This window comes from Triturus cristatus, chromosome 6 (genome assembly GCF_964204655.1).
Source record: "Triturus cristatus chromosome 6, aTriCri1.1, whole genome shotgun sequence".
In the NCBI taxonomy this organism is placed as follows: Eukaryota; Metazoa; Chordata; class Amphibia; order Caudata; family Salamandridae; genus Triturus; species Triturus cristatus.
This window is the reverse complement of record NC_140589.1, coordinates 1,554,401,474-1,554,423,056: the sequence shown is the minus strand read 5'-3', so window position 1 is coordinate 1,554,423,056 and position 21,583 is coordinate 1,554,401,474. Positions and strand designations below refer to the sequence as shown.

At 49.1% G+C, this 21,583-nt stretch overlaps 1 protein-coding gene across 2 annotated transcripts in view; it reads left to right on the top strand.

The window, feature by feature from the left end:
* KIF16B (kinesin family member 16B) overlaps positions 1 to 21,583 on the top strand; it is a 1,684,060-nt gene that overhangs the window by 1,015,739 nt on the left and 646,738 nt on the right. For both annotated transcript variants that reach the window (XM_085612707.1, XM_085612706.1), the window contains exon 18: positions 6,551 to 6,604. In XM_085612707.1, coding sequence (XP_085468833.1) covers positions 6,551 to 6,604 — 54 coding nt within the window. The remainder of the gene's footprint in view (positions 1 to 6,550; positions 6,605 to 21,583) is intronic.

The following is a 21,583-nucleotide window of genomic DNA, read 5'->3' as shown; positions in this document are numbered from 1 at the left end:
CACCTCTGGCAGGCTCTTCAGTACTGAGGGCAGGGTGCTTGGTTGCAAGTGTGAGGGTGCCCCTGCATGAGAAGGGCATCCCTACAAACTCCAAGGTCGATTCTCCAGGCTTTGTAAGTGCGGTAAGCCATTTAATAAATATAGTGGACATCAAGTCAATTACGAGATATCTAACAGTATATTTGCTGCATCAAAACTGGTCATGTTTGGTATAAAACATGCTAAAATCCTACCCCAACACCGATTCCAGTGTTGGATGTATGAACCCATGTACTGGGGGCTCCCCTAGGGTGCCCCGCTGTATTCCTGGTAGAAGTTATTCAGGGTCTAGCAGCAAGCTAGTGCTGGTGCCGACCAGAGACACATTTCTGCCCTCCTGCTACTGAGCTGAGCTTGAGCAGGGGAAGGCAGAACAATAGGTTTCTTGCCACAGGGAGGTGTGACCACCTCCCAGACAGGACTTAGTGTATTAGGCTGGGTTGGGGGCGCTTGCCAGCATCACCAGACTGCTTTCAAGGGCACATTTGGTGCCCTCCTAGCATACTCCAGTTTGAGCCAGTTCAGTGAGCCCTTGGCTACTGCTCTGACATGAAACTGGACAATGGACATGGGAGTATCCTCCCCTCTGTCCAGTGCCTCCTCTGGGTACTTAAGGGCTTATCTGTGGGTGGCTCTTCGGATTCATCGTGGGCCAAGATTCAAACCCGAAACCACTTCAACTTCGACCGTCTGGTCACTTGGACTTCGCTTGACTTCGCTTGGAACCAAGACTGCATCAAGGAAGTCTCCTGCTGCTTCTTGTCTTGCTGTTCTGCAAGCCTTTTTCAATGACTGTGCTTCCTCCAGGTTCCTCTCCAGGCCTGTGGGCATCAGACACACCCAAAGGAATCTTCCTTGGAGTGAAGGAGTCAGTCCCCTGCATCTGAAGGTACCGCAACAAAGCTGTCCAGTCTGCTGCTCCTGACGTCACACAAACTCTGAAAGGCTCAGCAACACAAGGTGGTGGTTCTGAAACTCCCCCGAGGCCTGACCTGTCCTCTCAGCAAGTTTGAGGCCAGTATCACTTGTTTGAACCGCTAGAACAGAACTCCTGCGCACCCCTTCGAATTGCTATTGCCAAGGCTTGTTGGCTTTGTCCGCCAGACATATTTGGGTTACAAAACGCTTCAGCTTCCAGCATCTCTTCCTTCCAAGATCTTTGTTCTCACTGCATCCTCTGCACCGTGGGTCTGCATCTTTGGTGAGCTGCTCGAGGTCCTCTTGTAGCTCCTGTGCCTCCGACTTGTGGGTCCTCTTAAGGTTCTTCTTTGGCTTCAGTGGGCTTCCCTGCTTCCTCAGTCCTGCTCTGACTCTCCTGGTTTTGGTGAGTCCCTCGAACCTCGCTTGCCTCAACGCTGCACCTTTTTCGTCAGTTTATGCTGTCAAGGCTTGTTGGTGCCTCCGTCGGACTCTGACCCCCTGGTTCTTGACTTCCGACGTGGGACAGCTCGTGAACGACTCCTGGTCTTCCACAGCTGCAGCGAAAGGTCACTGTCATCACTCCTGCATCTTCCATCATCGGTGGTCATTGGTCTTCCTTGCCTCCTGGTCACTTCTAAGTGGCATAGACTCTGTCCCCTCTGATTGCAGGTTCTTCTCTTCAAGAATCCATCCTTGGATTCCACCGGACTCTTCACCTTCTTCGCCAGCTGCTTCTTTTCTGAAGTCCTCCATAGTAGTCTAAAGCAGTTTCCAACGTCCCTGCGCACCTATGCACACGGCTTCCCTGGTGTAGGTATTCTAGTGCCTGGGGTATCCACAGGTGGGGTGACTCCCCAACCTTCTGTTTTAATCAGGGTTATTTCAGGGTCCTTCTTAAAAAATGCAACTGTGACTTTGACTTGCATTGAGCACTCAGCTGTCTTTCCACTCTGCACACAGCCTCCATGGGGTTCCTGTGTACTTACCTCGGGTGGTCCTTTGTGCCCCCAGCTTTTCTGAGTCTTCTGGGCCAAGTCCCGACTTCGGTTGCAGTTTGCATTTAACTTCTTTAGTATATGGTTTGGTTTCCCCCTGGAGACCACTGTGTATTTGTGCTTACTTACCTGTTTACGTATAAGTATTATGTTGATATCTCCGGGTAGGAGATATACCAATGTGTTAGTGAGTGTGCATAATAAATATACTTATTTTTATTACTGCACTGTGGTTCTTTTTCGTTTAACCTACACTATATGATTCGTACTGGTAAAACAAGCTGCTTAACACTCACTCTGGACTAAGCCTGAAGGCTGCTCTCCACAGCTACCACTTAGAGAGCTTTCTTTCCACTAAAATCACCATAGGGTTGTTTGGATTAGTGCAAGGTGCTTCACTTAAATAAGTGTGCACCGTATACCAAGCCAGGCTCCTACAAGGAGGGACTATAAAACAAAGTTTAAACCAATTAAAAACATTGGCCGAAGGATGGCGGAACTTAGAGCTCATATTCTGGATACAGCATGTCTCAAAGAGACAGTGCATGCACTGCCTAGGCGAGACCTAAAAAATAACTGAAACCAATTGACAACATTAGCAACCAATAGGGAAGTCTGTGGAACGACGTGAATCAATTTTAGCAACTGGATACGATTGAAACCATTTGTAACTGGTTAACTGAAACGGTCACCTGGAAAGGTGTGCAAGGAAATCCTCCTGATTCCAGAACTTATGTAAACGGTAATACGTGCTTTTTGACCAGTATTCTGAACTTTGATTTAAATGTATGGACTTCGATTTCTCTTGGTGCTCAAATCAAGGGATGGCATTCTACCAGTACTCAGGCTGTCGGGCATGGTTTGATTACCCTAGGTACATCATCAGAAAACCTGGGCTATGACTAGATCTTGAAAACAGCTGAAATCTATTTGCTATGGCAAAGTCATTATTTTGACTTGGGTCCTGTAAGGAAATGCCTCTTTTGGTATGGTCACCCCCAAGTTTTATGACTGATTCTGCTGGTTTTTCGATTCTTAGAGTACACTGTGGCCTGCTGATCAGACCTCTGTGCCAGTTCCCAGACCCTAAAGTGTATGTTGTAATGGCTTTACCCAATTGGAAATGTCTAATTTACCTGTAAGGCCATAGTATATGGTACCCTGGTACCAAGGGCATGTAAGTTAGAGGGATACCACAGGACTTGTAGTATTAGTTATGCCACCCTGGAAGTCCCCCTAGTAAAACGAGTACCCCGCCCAGTCTGCCACTGCAGACTGGCTGAGCAGTTATACACTGCTAGCCTTACTTTGCCATTAAAAGCAATAGCAAAGCAACTACTTCCCCAGTACATCTATGTAAGTCACCGCTGTGGCAGACCTACAGAGTCCTAAGGCAGGGTGCAACATATGACACGGGCAGGACATGTAGTTTACATGTCCTGACAGTAAACATGCAAAAACACTGTTTTTATTTTGGAAAGACTTGGTGGCCAAATTAGCGAATTCAGGATTACACGCTTGGCTGTGCTAACCCCTGAACGGTGCAACCAAAGTGGACACTCCAAGGTATCAAACAACTCATTGCATTAAGCCCTACTTGTATCTCAAGTCGAAATTATTGTAACTAGTTGCAGTGTGCTGCTTTCACAAAGCTGCCACTTTGTTGCCTTTAAACTCCTGTGCCTACTTGGGCACACATGGAGCCTGTTCCACAAGACAGCTTTCTGCCCTCCTGGAGAGATGTGCAACAACTGTCAAGAAGGAGAACAATGAGTGATTGCAGATCAGGGAGGTGCTACCTCCCTTCTACAGGAAGTCACTCAGGTTTTAACCCCAAAAGGCAGACTTTACAGGGGAAGCCGCCTTTGAAGGGCAGATGTCACACTATGGAGCAGGGCTGCTCCATTGTTTACGCTGACAGGCTGGCATGGGAAGCAGAGAGAGGAAACCAGTTACCAAACAGTTGTTCCCAGACCTGTGAAGCCCTGAAGTAGCCACACCCCGGCGGTGGGCTAGGGAGGTCTGAACACCAAGAGAGGGGTCTTGCCATCTTGGGAGTGGGCAGATTGGTGGATCTTTGGATAGCCAGATGCCACGCGCCACAGGAAGTTGTCATCAGATGGAAGGAAACCCAGTAGACTTTTGGCTACCAACCGCATCCTGCCCTGAGGGCATTTTCCGAGCATAAGATTGGCACCCCTGGCCCCCAGACCTCCGATCTGAACCGGCTTGGAAGAAGGTCCGAAGGAGTACTGCCCTGCTGCACCAAAGGACCTACAAAGAGATTCGAGAATAGAGGGACTTTGCCTGCTGTGTCCTGCTAAAGAGGAAGCTGTCTCCAGAGCCCAGCCAAGACAAGAGAACTCCAAAGGCCAGCCAAGTGGCCTTCTGTTCGCAGCACAGAGACACAGCAGCTGAAGTAGCCTGCTGGGGCAAGTTGCTAGCCCAAAGTCTTAAAACCACTACCACCTCTGCCAGGCAGTACCAAGGACCATGACCCAACACACAGAGTTGCACCTGAGTTTGCGAAGCCTGGGATGCTGGCGGGGAGTTGCTGGAACCATCAGAAGGCGAGTTATCGACCCAGGAAGGATTGGCTGGTGACTGAGACAAGCGACTGGTAGTCAAGTGGTGATTGGACTTTGGCCAGAACCGAGGACTTTGTGGGACGTCGATCCTGCAACCAGGACCCCCTCATCTTCGTTGTGGATCGAGGACTCCCTGTAGAAAGGCCCCCGTCAACCGTGCCGCATCGACAGCCTCCTTAAGAGCATCTTCAGCATCCTTCATCCCTTGAATCAGGGCCACTCCATAGGAATCCATTACAACGTTTCTAAAGTGCCTGGAACTGCTGGAGGACAGCTTCTTCTGTGGAGATAACTGTTTCAAAGGGCCTCACTGGTCGCCTTGACTAGCTGCCTGCTGTAGTTAGTCCCCCCAAGTACTTGTAACCGACCGCATTGACAAATACCTGTTTTTTTTGACAACTTTGTGTCAACAAGTGTTTGTTGAATATGCCAAGGTTTTTTCGTGGTTAAGTGAAAGTAATTTAATTTATTATTAGTTGTAAAATCCATATCTCCGGAACCCTCCAGTAGATCTTTTTGTTTTATTGTCTAAACTGTTATAAAAATATAGTCTATTTTTTATAAATTGGTGTTGAATTCATGAGTCTTGTGTTGATTTCTTTTTCAGTTGTGTTGATGCTGTTTAAATACTTAACACGTGTTCCACTGTGTAATCCTTGCTGCACAGTGCCACAGCTACCCAGAGTTGAGCTAAACCCAACGTGTCCTAAAGGGGCTGATAAGTGTATTACAAGGTGAGGTTGCACAACCACGCCATATAATGCACACCATTTCCTCACAGGACCAATAAAGAAGCACACTACTTTTTCTTAATGGGAAAATCCATAATTCACAAGATCAGCCTTTCCGTGTGCGGAAATCAAGTGGAAACACCTGCCAACTTGCACTTTTCCCATTAAGTTTAGAAGAAAAGTGTGAAAAGGAGATGAAGTTGCAAGGACGGGTGGCGCCCATGTAATGGTTTTGGAAACTCCTACAAAGTCAAACATTTGTAGGATTTACCAAACTTTTTCAGGTAGTTTTCTTCCCTTGAAACACTGGTTAATAAAGAACAAAACGTCGGAGCATGTGTTTGCAGGGTAATAGAAGGAATGTTTAGTCCCACATTTTGTAGTGTTGTGGGGGGAAGAGTTTGCCCCACAGAGATAATTATTTTCCCTTTGGAGAAGGAATGGGTGTGGGGAGGGGGAAAAGATAAATTTCCAGTAGGATTTTCCATGGCAGAAAATATACCTGGTGTGGGGTTAGCGTTTCCATGCGAGTTAAGAGTTTGGCCTGGTAAATAAAGGTTTTGTGAACTGTACGAAATTGGCAATCCAGAGCCAGGCGTAGACATTTGTTGGTACTCTTCTAAATTGACGATTTTCTATTTAAATTTGGCTCTTTCTGTCAGGAAGATGTTGTTGCAATGATAAAAATCCTTAGTATTAGAGTTCGTTCGTTGTCTATTTTTTATTTCATTGCTTTTCAAACACCCATTGTCCCTATGCATGTGCCGTTTCTTACCCAGACATCTGAGTGTCTGGTCGTGCATGAAACCTGGGTGCACCAGTGCAAAGGTTTTGCAAGTTATGAAAATGCTGCATTTCCCGTGCCTTTTGAGATCCTGTGCGCTGCTTGTTTCTTTAATTTTTCCCATTACGTCCTTTTTCATATCTGATCACTCTGCTTTATCTCGAACTCCTGCGGCAGTCTTCTCCCTGTAAAAGTACCAGCCTGGCTAAGATAGAGAAACTACATTTCTATATGTATCCATTGCCGTGCCTGCATGTCCTTAACTTGCAGAGACTGTGCTTTGCTAATCCTAGTGTGAAGTGCCCGGGGAACTTTCTCAATTGTTAAAAAGCAAATCTAACTCTGCATGCTCCCCTTAACCCGAAATGTGCATGGTATTTGCCTGATGTCTGGTTTTGTGCTCTCGGACTTCCTTTGGACTCCTCTTTGCTTCACTCTTGCAGATCAATAACAAACTACTGTTCTATGTTTGTTTTCTTTTATGTTTGCTAGACTTGAGTTCGAACGACAGCAGCGAGAAGAACTTGAGAAACTGGAAAAACAAAGGTAAAATACTGTCCATCGTCATGGTATATCGTTTATACTTTCAGACAGATGTTTATTTCTTACTGCATTTACTTAATGTTTGCATTAGTTAACGATTTTGCACCGATGTTAGGGAACGGTTACTGCTTTAAACAAATATATATAACAGCATTACTGTATTTCACTGAAGTACAAAAGATGAGAGTGAGAGCCATATTTACACATAGTGTGTCACCGCTTGTTTTTCAAAGGGTTGCTTGGTAGCATTACTAAAGTTACCGTTCAGTTTAAAACATTTGTTTTGTTAACAAAATATCCCAGAATTGTCATTGTTCAAGGAAATCTTGCGGCATATTATTCTCGATTAGTGCGCACTCTATTCGCAGAAGTGTTTTATATCGAAGACATGACATCAAGATTACTACTACAGTTTTACCAAGAACATTTTTAGTAAGACGGACATCTTTTTCCCCCTCTTCCACTTCATATCTTCACCTTTCCACACCCTTGTTAAAACACCACCAATTGCCCATATACAGTCGTTCATTCGCTTGGATCTCTCCCCACTCTTTAAACCCATCATACATTTTGAATGGATTTGCAAGAGGCCAGTGTGCCTTACACTTCATGCTGAGGCAGAATTTGACTCGCCACTCTGGCCACTAGTGGAAGAAAGTGCGTTCTCTGTAGTGGTGGGTCGGCAGGCTGCTGAGGTCCTTGAGTTACAGCAGCCCTCACTCGAGACCAAAACACACTTCCTTACAGAAATGTTGTAGCCTTGACCAGCCACATCTGCACCTTTCCTCCCTTTTACTGAGGCTTTTACTATACCATGATGGCCATTTTGTCAAAGCCTTGTTCTTGCCGAATGGTAAAAAGGCAGGGGACCATGCATAACAGAGCGGCTACTGGTGAGCCTGATTGTCTTACTAAACATCCTATTGCTTGTGGGTCAGGCTTCAATGTATAAGTTGAATCCCAATTCATTCCCCACAACTCCTCCAAATAGGGAATCCAAGAGGATAGAGTCTTTTGGAAAGCAAATGTTTTTCACTGCTGGTCTAGTTTTCCTCTGATGGTCGGATAAGGCGGTCTGACTATTGGTTCGCTACATGCATTCCCTGTGGGATATGGCCAGTGGAACCTTCTGTCGGTCCCAGGACACCTAATGGCCTCTTTGGCAGGGACAGTTTGTGATGGACAGGGACACAGCCACTACCGATTGCTGTCGGCACCAGTTCTGTGCTTCGCTGATGCAAATGGATGTGCTTCACATGATTTTCCAGTGATGTATAAGCCTCTTTCATGGAATGGCTTTTGATGACTCCCTCCTTTTGAGTGAAAAGGCAGATTCAGCTTTAGAGTGCTTTCAGCAGAGTAGAGTCATGCCATGCTCCCTGGGTCTTTTGACCCCTGCTTAGCAGGTTACATACCAACTTAGAAAGTTCCCTTGGTGGGGACTTGCAAGATCCAATATGGCTTCAACCTGAATTCCTCCAGCTGCTTGAGAAGCCCTCAACTGTGTTTTAAAGCCCTACAATAGAGGAACAGGTTGAGAAGTGGGGGAAGAGCTGCATACCATTTAGGGACAGAGGCAACTGCTGCTAAATTATCTCCTGCTGTGGTGCACACAAACTCTATGCTTGTCCCTCCACTTTGGCATTGGCCAGCCCACTACTCTGTGACCTTCACAGCAGTGCAGGGACACTTCGGAAGCCTGATATGATCAACACATGCTCTTAGTGTGAGAGAGCAGGAGACTAGCCGAGTGCAGTCACAAGCAGGGCCCCTGCTTAACCAGGCACGCAGTGGGCCGCAGAGATTCACCTTAGAAGGAGACCGGCAGATGCAGAAGGCCTCATGGAAAGCCGCTTTAAGAGGAAGAGAGCTCTCCAGAAGTTGAGCTATGTACTGGGGACTGAGAAGCAGCAGAGCAGCACCATACCAAGGGAGGGAACACAAGGATTTGGAGAGCTGCATACCAGGGTACATTACACTCCCAACAAAATCCAGACATCCTGGATGCACACAGTTGAATGCCCGCCTAGGTATTTTCCCTACATATTAATTACACACCATGCGTCTGAAAGAATAAAATATGAGGTTGTCAAAAGTGGTTCTCTTCCCCCTGTCTCAGTCACTGTTTACATTCTCGACCCTGGTACTGAAAATATTTAATACTGAGTCAGACCCACAGTAGTCTCCAGAACTATATCTGCAGTATGGTGGGCATGTAGGTCTGGATGTGCATCAAGCATATTGATGGGGTAAGAGCAGGGATTTGTCTGAAAAGGTTTGTGATTCTGGACCCACCTACCAACCTGTACTAAAAACTAACACCTGTTCAGCCTGGCCGTTGCTTCGTACCATGTTCTTAGTACAGAGCAGTTCTAGTCTAAGCAACAAAGTTCCCTATCTTCAAGCACTATTTTGTCAACTGCCGCTTGTTCTTTGCACACACGTTTGTTCCAGGGATATTACTGCATGCCTTTAGAAGCACACCAAAATCATTGACCAAGCAGCAAAACAGAATGGTGTCCCATTCTTGTAAGAGGGCTTACTAGTCAACATCTCAGCTGATTGCTCCCATGGCATGGCGATTAACAGAAAGAAATTCATTACATTACTCCCCAGAATGAGGAAAATGGAGTCAAATTTGGCCCATTAGACCCAGCAACAATGATCGTAACTATCCAAAGGTGCACATTTAAATTTGTCTATCCAGAAAACTTGGCAACATTTTTGGACAATATAGGATAACTGATAGAGATCAGTCTAGTTCAGAACAGCAGGGAGATATCAACAGAACAAGCACACCGACCTCAGTCTCACACAAATAAATTACAAGCACTGAATTTTACACCCTCATCATAGACGTTTGGTTATGGTGGGACTCTAGTAGGTGTTGAATGTCCTGACCCAGGAGAGTGATAGACATAAGTCTTGGTCCCCCTCCGAAACGCCAGGACAGTAAAGATTCATTTTTCTTTTATAAACTATTAATACTTTTTGTAATATGTCCATTGTGCAATAAATAGCGGACCTGTCTCAGTGACAGTCTCAATATGTTTTCTGTTGATATGAGTGGGACCTCCGGGCACCCATGAGAAGGTGTTGTACCCACAGGTTACTAACCCAGTAAGCACTCAGTTACCGGGCGTAGGGGTGGGCACCATGACTGGCACATTACAGACACTTGTGAAAAATACATTTGTTTTTTAAACATCTTTTTATTGATTATACAAACAAACAGTACAGCAGCAATACTTGACCAACACCACTTAAGACATAGCAATTGATTACAGCTACTAGGACCCCTTGTAGACTCAGACGTTAAGACCACATCACATTTCCTCATCACGTACCTCCATAATGTTGCCCGCCCCACCTATATTATTACCATGGGCAAGCGGAGGGTTGCATATATTGCCTTTGTGTGCGTTCCACTTCCCTCAAACCTGGTCCCACTTCCGGGGGCATCCTCTGTTTTTGTAAACCTCCACTTCTGCAGTCATGCACCAGTCCATGTTCCTCTTCCATTCAACTAAGGTTGATGACTCCGCTGCTACCCACCTCCAATCAATATTGCGCTTTGCGATCATGAGACCCACTAGTCGGTTGCTTCCCATATATTCAACACGCACAGTTCAGGGGACAATCTAATAATCCCACCACTAGTGTCTTTTATACATGTGATTATTGCTTCCCAGTATAGTTTGACCATCAAACATTCCCAAATAATATGGTAGAAGGTACCAATAGCCCCACGTAATTTTCTGCTCCCTGCCTCTACATTCTTGCCCATCTTATTTTTTTTAAAACTAATTTTATTTGTCAAATGGCTCATAAACAGCAGGGCCCTGTAACCCAGAGGCGTCTGCACAATCAGAGCATGTAATACTGACTTTGACATTTTTCATTGTGATACCCAAGATAAAAAATATAAAATTATACAATGAAAATCTAACTCCCCCCCCCCCCCCCCGTCCCCGTCCCCTCCCTCCGATCGCACTATACACTTACTCTAGACAAAACCATTTGAATATTGCAGTAGAGAATTCCACCGGAGTTCCATATCCCACCTCGCTCCCTGGATCCTCCCAGAGGAACCCTAATCTCTATAAATGCGGGTCCCGTGCCATTGGCACCGGCTCTAGGAGCAATCCCAGATAGTCGGCCCACCTTTTCCATACTTTAAAATGTTTTTGGGGACATCCCCTGGCAATGAAGATGGGGTTTTCTAGGCCCATACAAAAGCCCAGACCATTCTTCCATGCGGCTACTGCAGGGGGCTTCGGTGCTTTCCACGTCCTCGCTATGTCCCGTTTTACTAATGTAAGACCCAACAGTAGTAAATGGCATTTGTAGATGTTGCCACCTATCATGACGTGTAATAGGGCAAGTTTCGGCGAGCGGGGAAGGTCCCAACCTAGGACCACTGATAAACAAGTGTGAACCCCCCTCCAAAAACGATCCAGGAAGAGACACTGCCAAACCGTGTGTAACAACGTACCTTCCTCCCAGTTACATCTAAGGCACACAGGAGAGGCAATCAACCCTGCCTTCCACAAACGCTTTCGTGTGTAGTAGGCCCTATGTAGGTATTTAAACTGGACCAGGCGCAGACGCACCGCTATGGCCGCCCCACGCGGAGCAGCCAGGGCCTCCGCCCAGTCCTCCTCTTCCAAGGGACCTATATCCCCCTCCCATTCCTCCCGGAGTTTCTGTAGTGTGGAGGAGCAATGGATAACTAGGTTTTGGTATATCCTGGAGATCTTACGATCCTGGAGTTCTCCCATAAAGACTTTGGCCTCCAGGGGGCTGAACTCAGCTATGGACTCCAAGCCCTCCAGGCTGGGGGACAGGGCGTGCCAGAATTGAAGATACTTAAAGAATTGGGACTTTGGCATATGAGATTCCGTCTGAAGGTCCTGGAAGGATTTCAAGACTAGACCCCTCATAACCTCCCCCAAGACCGATATCCCTATATGATTCCAACCCTAGCTAGTTGCGGTAAATGCCCGTTGTCCCAAAGGGGAGTTTCCCGTGTCAGCGTGTACCACCACCCCATCCTACGCAATGCCTGCCTCCAGACCTGGAACACAACCTTTGTTGCCGAAAGGCAACGATTCCTGCAGCGGTGCCGAGTATAATACCCTGTGCAGAGTGTGATCTCCCATGAGCCGCCGCTCTACTGCGTAAGCCGGATCCTCCCTATTGCCATACCACCATTCATTCAATACTAGCAGGTGGGATGCTTGATAATATGACAGAATGTCTGACAATGCTAGTCTCCCACAATAGGTAGATAAGAAGCACGGCCCCAGGGCCACACGCACCTTGCCCCCCTTCCCACATGATCCGCATTTACTTGCCGGAACCATTGGGGGAGGGGGGATCGGATATGGGTGGTTCTGCAGATGATAGAGAAGTCGGGGAAGCGCAGCCATCTTAAATATAGCCGATCTGCCATAGATGGTCAGAGGCATACGGGACCAGGTCTTAATATCTTCACGTACTCGCTCCCAAACTGATACCAGATTGCGCTCCCAGGAAACCGCAGGCACGTTCGTTATAAATACACCCAGATATTTCAGTCCTCCCGCCGCCAACTGAATCAACGAGGCCCAGGCGCCCAATCCCTCCTGTCCTCCGAGCATCCACAACGTAGATTTACGGGGGTTCATATACAATCCAGAGGTCTCCCCAAAGATTTGCATAACACGCAGGAGCCGAGGCCCCGTTCTATCCACATTCGTGAGGAAGAATAGGACGTCATCTGCGTATAATGCAATCCTATCTGACAATCCCTGAGCCCATTCAAATCCCTGTACCTGCGCGTCCATTCGCACCCACGCGGCCAGCGGCTCCATTGCAAGGGCAAATAAATATGGGGACAGGGGGCAACCCTGTCTCGTTCCCCAACCAATACAGAACACAGATGAGGCTGCGCCAGCTACCCGCGCCGACGCTGTGAGATCCGTATATAGAAGAGTCAAATAGGATATAAACCTCGGTCCGAAGTTCAGCCTATGTAATAAGGCAAAGAGGTACACCCAGCTAAGGGAGTCAAACGCCCTATCCATGTGTGCTAACAACAGTGCCGCCGGTGTACCCATTCGCTGGATGGCCGCCACTGTTATGTGCCCGCCTAATGTTGTGCCTCGTCACCCTTTGAGGCATAAAACCTGGTCGGCGTGGACCAGAGCAGCAATATGGGGCAGTTGGCGATTCGCCAGGGCCTTAGCCAAGATTTTGACCTCCACATTTAAAAGAGATATGGGTCTATATGATGCGTGTTGATCTGGTGGCCTACCCGGTTTGTGAAAGACAACCACCTCTGCATGCCTCCAGTTGGGGGGATAGAGCCACGGTCTTGCGCCTCCTCTACCACCGCGCGATAATGAGGTCCCAGCTGTAAAAAATACTGCTTGAAAAATTCACTAAGAAACCCATTGGGCCCTGAAGCCTTCCCAGAATTAAGGTCCCCTAGTGCGGCTCCCAACTCCTCGTCTGCCAGCGGGAGCCTCAGCTCCTCTCACAGCATCTGATAGAGCCCTGGGCGGGAGGTCAGCTAGGAAACGATCGATCGTGACGGCTGGCAAACATTCTTTGGGGGCGTATAGGTCTGCATAGTAGGCAGAGAAACTCTCTGGCAGGGCCCGTGGATCTGTGAGTGGCTCGCCTGCCGAGCCCAATATGCCTGGAAGGGTCTGGGAATGATACACCCCCTGGCAGAGTCGGTGGAGCATCTTGCTAGATTTGTCCCCCCACTGTTGTACTCTGCTGCGCGTCGCCAGCCAGGCTTGCCGGGCCTTGTCCAGCAGTAGCACGGCATAATTTTGTTGGGCAAACAGCAATTGCCGCCTGGCTTGGCTGCCTCCGACCCCGATGTTCAAGATCTTCAATGCCCACCACCGCCTGTAGCAGCGCCTCCCTACGTGTTCTGTGAGCCGCCGCGCACCAGTATATGTCCGTTCCCCTCAAGGTAGGCTTCATCGCCTCCCACACTGAATCGGCTCCGGAGACTGACCCCACATTTAGTCTCAGATACTAGTCTATGGCGTCGCACATGTGTTCTCTATAGTCCTCATTTTGCAAGTGCCAAACCGACAGGCGCCACCGAAACGGTTGCCTCCTCCGCCCTATCTGTATGGTGAGGGCCACTGGGGAATGGTCCGACAGACCCCTTGGAAGAATCTCTGCTGCCTCCACTCTGCTCACAGTCACCCAGGGGTCAAAGAGATAGTAAATTCTGGAATAGGAGTCGTGAACCGCCGACAGATACATAAACTCTCGGCCATATCGGTGCAAATGACGCCATACATCCACCCAGTCGAGCCCTGTCACTAAGGAATACAGCTTCGTGGTGCAGCCACCCTCAGGAGCCCCCCTTTCCCTCCAATGATCTGTGGCCGTATCCATCACATCGTTCCAGTCTCCGCCAACCACAGACACGCAGTCCGGCATATTCACCCAAAGAGTCATGAGACGCTCCACCAGGTTCCACTGTAATGGAGGAGGGGCATATACGCTGCCTAGTACCAGGGATTCCTCCCCCACCTTGCCCTGCAGGAATATGCAGCGCCCCTGAGTATCGGTCCATTGCTTAATGTGTGTATAGGGGACTCTACGGTGAATCAATATAGCCACCCCTCGTGACCCCCTCACAAAGCCCAAATGAAACACCTGCTGAAACCCATACCGTTGAAAGCAGAGGATCTTTGTCCCCAGTAGGTGTGTCTCCTGTTCCATGAGGACATCCGCCCCGTCCGTTTGGCCTGTTGGAGTATGGCCCCACGCTTAATCTTATCAAGGGCTCCCCTCACGTTCCAGCTAATGATGCGAAGTGTACCTGGGGATATTCGCTCCCTATGGGGGTTATCTGCCATGTGGGACTTTGTCCGTGAATGCGAGGATGTGGGATCTGACCTGTTGTGTGTGTACAAGCCTACTGTCGGTGAGATAATGTGCAATCGGCAAACAAAACAACCCCCCACCCAACAAACCCCCCCACCCAATACATCAAGAAACGATGAAGCTTCTGTCGCGGCGGGAGCGGCCCGTGCCCTTCAACGGGAGGACCCGGCCCGCCCCGACCAATAGATCCCCCAACTTACAACCCATCTATCGTTGGCACTCGTTCTTTTGGCGCAGGTCCACTAGCGGACGCGGCCCATAATTGAGCCTCTCCGATCAGGTTAATGTAGACTGCTCCACCACTGCCCCTTGCAGGTGTATCAGTCAGAGCACCAATTTCTGTGGGCCCGAGGCCGAGCCAGTCAGGGATGGTGCGTCGCAGGACACAGAGCGGCGCCTGGAGTGTGATCTTCTGGCACCCTTCGGTTTCAATGGGTGCCCCCTCCGATCTACCTCTGACGAGGAGGAATCAAACTCCCTTCCAGGTGGTGTATGAGCACGCACCCGCACCGTTTCATCAGTCCATTTGAACACCTCTTCTGGCGAGTCAAAGAAATGGGTACGGGAGCGGTAAACCACTCGCAGGCGAACAGGGTATACTAATGCGTAGGGGAGCTTAAGATCCCTCAAGCGTGCCTTGGCCGCCAGGAACGATTGCTGCTGCTGCTGAACCAGCCTTGTGTAATCTGGGAAAATTAGGATGCGAGCATTATCGTACTGTAGGGGTTTCTTGATCCGCACCTGCTTTAGGATGGCATCCCCGTCATGATGGTTCAAGAGCTTTGCAGTGACTGGCCGCAGGCAGGCCCCAGGCGGGGGTTTCTGCATGAGCGCTCGATGAGCTCGCTCAACCACAAAGCAGCGGGACATAGATTCCGGTGGAAGCCAACTCTCCAGCCACTGCGTGAGGAACTGCTCCATGTTGCCCCCCTCGCAGCCCTCCAGAAATCCAACAAAACGGAGGTTATTGCGTCTTGCCCTTCCTTCCGCGTCTTCCACCCGCAGCGCAAGGCCCCGCTGAGTGGTCTCCATGGCGGCCACCCGTTTCTTCAGCGTGGTGACATCGTCCTCCACTCCCGATATGCAAGTCTCGGTCTCAGTGATACGGGATACGGCGTTCCGCAGATCCTGCCACAACAACATAACGTCGGACCCGACCTCCCCGATTTCAGCTTCCAACATTTTCCTGGACTGCGTGATGGCGGCCATGAGCGCCGCATTGTCGGGCATGGTTCCCTGTGGTCCCCCAGAGGATCCCGCAGCAGCCCCCGGGCCCAATAACTTGTCGATAGGGTCCTGTTTAGATGATCCACCACCTCCCTTATCTCTTGTCATGGCTGACACTGGGTTGGTTAGCACCGTCCGGGCAGACATCCGATGGTCCGAGTATAGAGCGGAGGGCGGGAGGTGCAACAAAGGGGGCCCCCCACACTGGACTCCCGCGGCCCGACTTGGACGCCGAGCGGGAGTAGGTAATAGCAGGCGGAGGAATGGAAAGAAAGGCAGGCGTCCACTGCCCCCACACGGGAACCCCCGTCCGACACTGGCCACGTAACTCTGCCCCGCTACCAATGGATCTTGACGGGGCACCAGAGATCAGGGCGAAACACTATGGGCCAGGGCCACAGCCAGGAGACCCGAGGGGAAACCCGCAGAGACTAATAGGCCGCCGACGCACGTTCTCCTGAAGCTGGAGAAAAGGTCCGTTCCACTGGGTAGCAGGCTGCAGCGATGGTCACATCCAACGGCCCCCGAATCGGCACACACAGTGCCCAGCACCCCCACTAGGCTCACCCCGCAGCCCGACAAGACCCCTGAGCACCTCGCCGAGAGGGGGAGGAGGAAGGAACAAGAGCAGATGCCGCATCAATCCTGGTGGGTGGGCCGCACCCCAATGTCCAGCGCTGGTCCCCCCGATGATGCCCGTGCGGCCTGGTTCTGCTGCCGATGCGACACTGCCCAGTACCCTTTCTTCACTAAGGGCGGGGCAGCAAAGACACTCCAATTCCAGCAGAATCCCCCCACGCGGCCCGACCGGCCGCCGACTCACACCCCCCAAGGATCGATGGAGGGGGGGAAGAGGAACGGACCACGGCTCTGCGATCCCTTCGTGCCCAACAAAGCCGCTGGTGTATCGTGTCTCCCCCGTCTGTAAAATGCTACTGTGCCGCCACTACTCAACCCTTCGCGGTCCGATAAGACCGCCGATGTCCCCCGGATGGGCGTCCAGGGGGGGAGGAGGGGAGATGCTCCGGGCGTCCAGACAATGAACTAAGCGCCGGCCGTCAGCTGGCCCCCACTCCCGAAGGGCGCCGATGCATGTAGGCGCCCCGGCCAGCCACTGAGCCAAGGAAGGCATCGGGGGGGAAGGATGCACCCCCACAATCACCAGCCCGTTCTGAGCACCCACCTCCGGAGCAATGATGGCGGCAGCCAGGCCCTCGCCGCTTCTACCGCGGCCCGACACGGCTGCCGAGCCATGTCGCAGCCCCCTCTGGGATCCGCCGCTGGGATGGTCTGTCCGACCCCGGGGGACTCCCAGCCCGGGGGCACTCACCAGCATTGAAGTCGCCTCGGCCCCACAACATGGTGACTCTGCTGCTGTAGCGGTGCCACCTCTGATTGGCAGAGAATCCAGGTGACGGCCCCGGCGTCACACGAGGCCGCGTCCTCCACAGGCCTCGCCGACTCTCCACCTGCGCACAGCCGTCCCCAGCTGCATCCACGGAGCCAAATTCGGCACAGGTAGGGGCCACCGATATAACTCAGCAGTAGGGTAGCTTTGGGTCTCAGGATATTAACGGAGAGGCAGGATATTTAAGGATATATAGTTGGGCTGGACGGAGCGCTCTCAGCCCATGTCCGCCATGTCGGCTTGCCAAGCCACGCCCTCCCATTCTTGCCCATTTTGACCAGCGTGGTGCATCCAATGTATGATCTGTGGAGTATTTTTAATTGAACAAGTCGCAGTCTTGATGATATTGTGACTTCACGAGGTGACACCAGTGCCTCCTGCCAGTCCTCCTCCCCTAGGTTCCTGATATCAGCCTGCCAGCACTCCAGAAGACTTAGAAGCGGGTCAGGTAGGTTATTAATACTTTTTTTGTAGGTCAGGGATATGGCCTTGCAGTGCATATATTCGGACAGGAGCCTCTCTTCCAATGGCAAGGCCTCTGGTATGTCTTCCCACACTGGGACAGCACCCCTGAGGGCATGTCATATCTGTGGAATCACAGGGCAGGCGTGGAACTTCTAAAATCCTATGTAGCGGATCGGGAGCAAGTAGTGAAGTTCGAGATCTTTACCTCTCACTCGTCCTCCCTGCCTTGTGGAGTTCCACAGGGATCTTCACTAAGCCCTACTCTTTTCAACATTTATGTTTCCTCATCAGCAGACCTGATAAGGAATTTCGCATTTTCGCTTACATCCTATGCTGACGACACTCAAATTGTCGTCTCCTTAGGGAAAAATAACGAAAACTCTGGAAACAGATTTCATAATTGCATGATAGCTGTCCATGATTGGATGGATAGAAATTATCTCAAACTGAACTCAGAAAAAACAGAGGTCCTACTCTTTGGACCAGAATTACATTTTTGGGGTCCTTCAGTCTGGCCAACCATTATGGGCCCAATTCCCCTTCCAGTGGAAAAGGCGCGAGATATAGGGGTGACTATTGATACCAAACTTGACTTTACAGATCATGTAAATACATTCACTTCTTACACATTTAACCCCCTTAGAATAATTTAAAAAGTCCTGCCTTTCATACCTGCCAGCCTACAAAAAACATTAGTCACATTGTTAATCCTGTCTAAAATAAATTATTGTAACGGTCTGCTTCTTACCACCCATAAGTATAATCTAAAAAAACTCCAGGTCCTGCAAAACGCCGCGGTTAGGCTCCTACTAAAAATCCCCAAATTATGTTCACTTGCTCAAAATCTAGAAGATCTGCATTGGCTTCCTGTTAAGCAAAGAATAACCTTTAAGGTGTCATGCTTAACCTATGAGGCAATTCATATTATTGGTCCTGATTTCTTGAACCACAGTTTCAAACAGTATGTTCCTGTTAGAAAACTTCACTCAGCCACTCCCAACATAATGGTACAGCCTAGATTTCAAAAAGCACGATGGGGTGGAAAGAGCATTGTGATCATCCAAGATATGGAATGCACTTCCTCTGTGCATAAAAATTTAATCCAGTCTCCTCTCTTTCAGGAAGGCTGTAAAGACCTGGTTATTCAAATCCTGGTAACTTTCCAGGCAACCTTGGTTGACACTCGCAGCTGAAACATAACAGCGCTTATACGCCTCTGGGCAATAATGCGCTATACAAATAAAGTTAACATAACAATATCTAAATATTTCTTTCTCAGTTAATTCATACTCTTTCTGTAGTTCCGCAAATGGGATTATTTTCCCCCTTGCCCACAGATCATTCACCCTTGAGATGCCGGTGGTGTCCCATTTGTTGAAGCCCTGGTAGCAGCCCAGCTTTCCCAGGCGCTCTGCCCACCAGAGGGGTGTGGCAAGCGGTACTCTGTTCACCCACCCATGATGCTTTGTAACTCTCTGCCAAATGGTGACCATCTGGGCCGTTGGTCCTGTGAGTTTCAGCTTTTTTGGGTTGGTGTCTAATATGGGTGGGCGGAATTTGCGAAAGTGACTTTCGCAAATTATCGCAAAAATGTTAAAAATCACCGCAAACACGTGGAAATATCGCAAAGATGCGGAAGTTTTTTTCCCGCCCGTTCGCGGTATTTTCTGCGTGGTCGCGGCTCGCCAACTTACCCCTGCGGTTGCTCACGGGCGCGGCCATCTTGTTTTCACTCTTCTCGCGGTGCATGATCGCGAGAAGAAAGACGTGATCGCCCGACCAATGACATTACTGCGGGCGCGAACTGTGGCAAGACAGCGCAAATGGCTACCAACAATCCAACATCTCGGTGAACGCGGGGATTCAGGTAAGGCGATCGCGCGAGAATATATTATTTTACAGCGCGAGCAAGAAACAAATTATCGCTAAGCTGCGGAATGCGGAAATTTTGACATTAGAAGACTATCGGCGGGTCCGGGAACGAGGAACTCTGAGTTTCATGGAGCCGTTTACTGAAGAATAGTTCATGTTCAGAAAATTTCACCAATCGTAGTGAATTTTCATGACTGTATTTTACTTTTGGATCCCTAATCGTGATTTGTGGACCTATATATGTCACAGCTTTTTGGGTGAAACACTTTCCTCAAACTTGGGATTAACCGAAGAATTCCGTTTACTCTTGTCTTTATAAATATGGATTTTTGAGGAGAACTGGTGCTTAAGTGCAAAGCGACTTAAGCTGAAATTGTGGCATTTGATAGGTTCTGTACCTGATTGAATTACGTTCCGATTTTGCCCTGAGGAAGCCCGCTGATCGGGCGAAACGCGTTGGCTGTATTTCCGCTGCTGTTCAACCTGCAACAATAAAAGAACCTACTTTCTATTTATAAAAAAAAACCTGGACTCCAAAATGTTATATATAATCTTTATTGTTTGAAGTGTTACCTCTCTGTGTATGATCTTTTTGTGTTAAATGTGTATGGTCTTAGGACAGTGGACCAAAGAGGTGGGCAACCTGAATCTCATAAATCATTGATACTCTGTGTATAGGAGGGTAGTGCAGCTGTTGCTTTCCCTAACTGTCTATTCGCTTTATATTTCTTAATGTATCAAGTTTTGCCTTCTTCTCTTTCCTATGCCCCAGCATTAGAGAGTGCCTGCCCCTTCAAGACCGCCTTGTAGGCTTCCCAGATAGTCCAGGGAGACTGAACCGACCCCACGTTTTCCTTAAAATAACCTTCAGTGGATTTAACAATGCTGGCTTTGGTATGCAGAATTGTGAGGTACCATGGACTGATTGCTATGGATCTACACGTGGATTTCATACCCAGACTGTATTTTGCCCATAGTGGTGCGTTGTCCGAAATCCCCCTGGCCAAAAGTTTGACATCCGTGAAGTATTGTTTGTTCACAAAACCTTCCTCTTGACCTCGATTTCCCCCTCTCTTAAACTGTCTCTAGATGGAACAAAGCAAACACAAGGAGATGATGGACGGAGCTCTGAAACTTTTCAGACACTCACCCCAGTCACAAATCTGGGTTGAATCCATCATCGTTCTTTAGCTCACTTCACAATCCCAGTTCAGACACAGCTATATGCAAATCAGTCTTGACCCTGTGCCTCATGGCAATTGTCCAGCCCAAACTGCCAAGCCATGTCTTCCCTGGACCGGAAACAAGCACCCTGGGACTGGTTTCGGGCTAACAGCCCTCATAAGCCAGGCTAGTTTGAATCCAGTGGCAAAGTGAGCAAGGGACCCATGTCTGGGCATACCCTGCCCACTTAAAGGGTGAACAAAGCAGACACAAGGAGATGATGGACGGAGCGCTGAAACTTTTCAGACACTCACCCCCAGTCACAGATCTGGGTTGAATCCATCATCGTTCTTTAGCTTACTTCACCACTCCAGTAAAGACACAGCTGTATGCAAATCAGTCTTGACCCAGTGACTCATGGGAACAGTCCATCCCAAACCGCTGAGCCATGTCTTCCCTGGACCGGAAATAAGCATCCTGGGACCAGTTTTGGGCTAACCGCCCTCATCAGCCAGGCTAGCTTGAATACCATAAAAAGTTTCAGTGCTCCGTCCATCATTTGCTTGTTTTTTCTTTGTTTGCCCTAAGTTGGCAGGGTATGCCCAGACGTGGGTCCCTTGCTCACATGGTCACTGGATTGAAGCTAGCCTGGCTGATGAGGGCTGCATGTTTACGGAGTTTCAGGAAAGGACGATGGCAGGGTTGAGGAACACAAGGAAGCTTGAGATACTCAGATTATTATTGACCCCGTGCAAACCTGCAGAAGGCTTTACCCGCCATTCTTATAGGGAGAATCGGGCAAGTATATCTGCTAATATGTATTAAAACGCCTTGCTTAATCACCTCTGCTATTACAGGGTAGATTCCTTTCTCCTCCTCAGGTTTTAGTGATTACGGGTATATTCTGGGCAGCTTTATCTAAGGATTGACCTTCACATTTATGG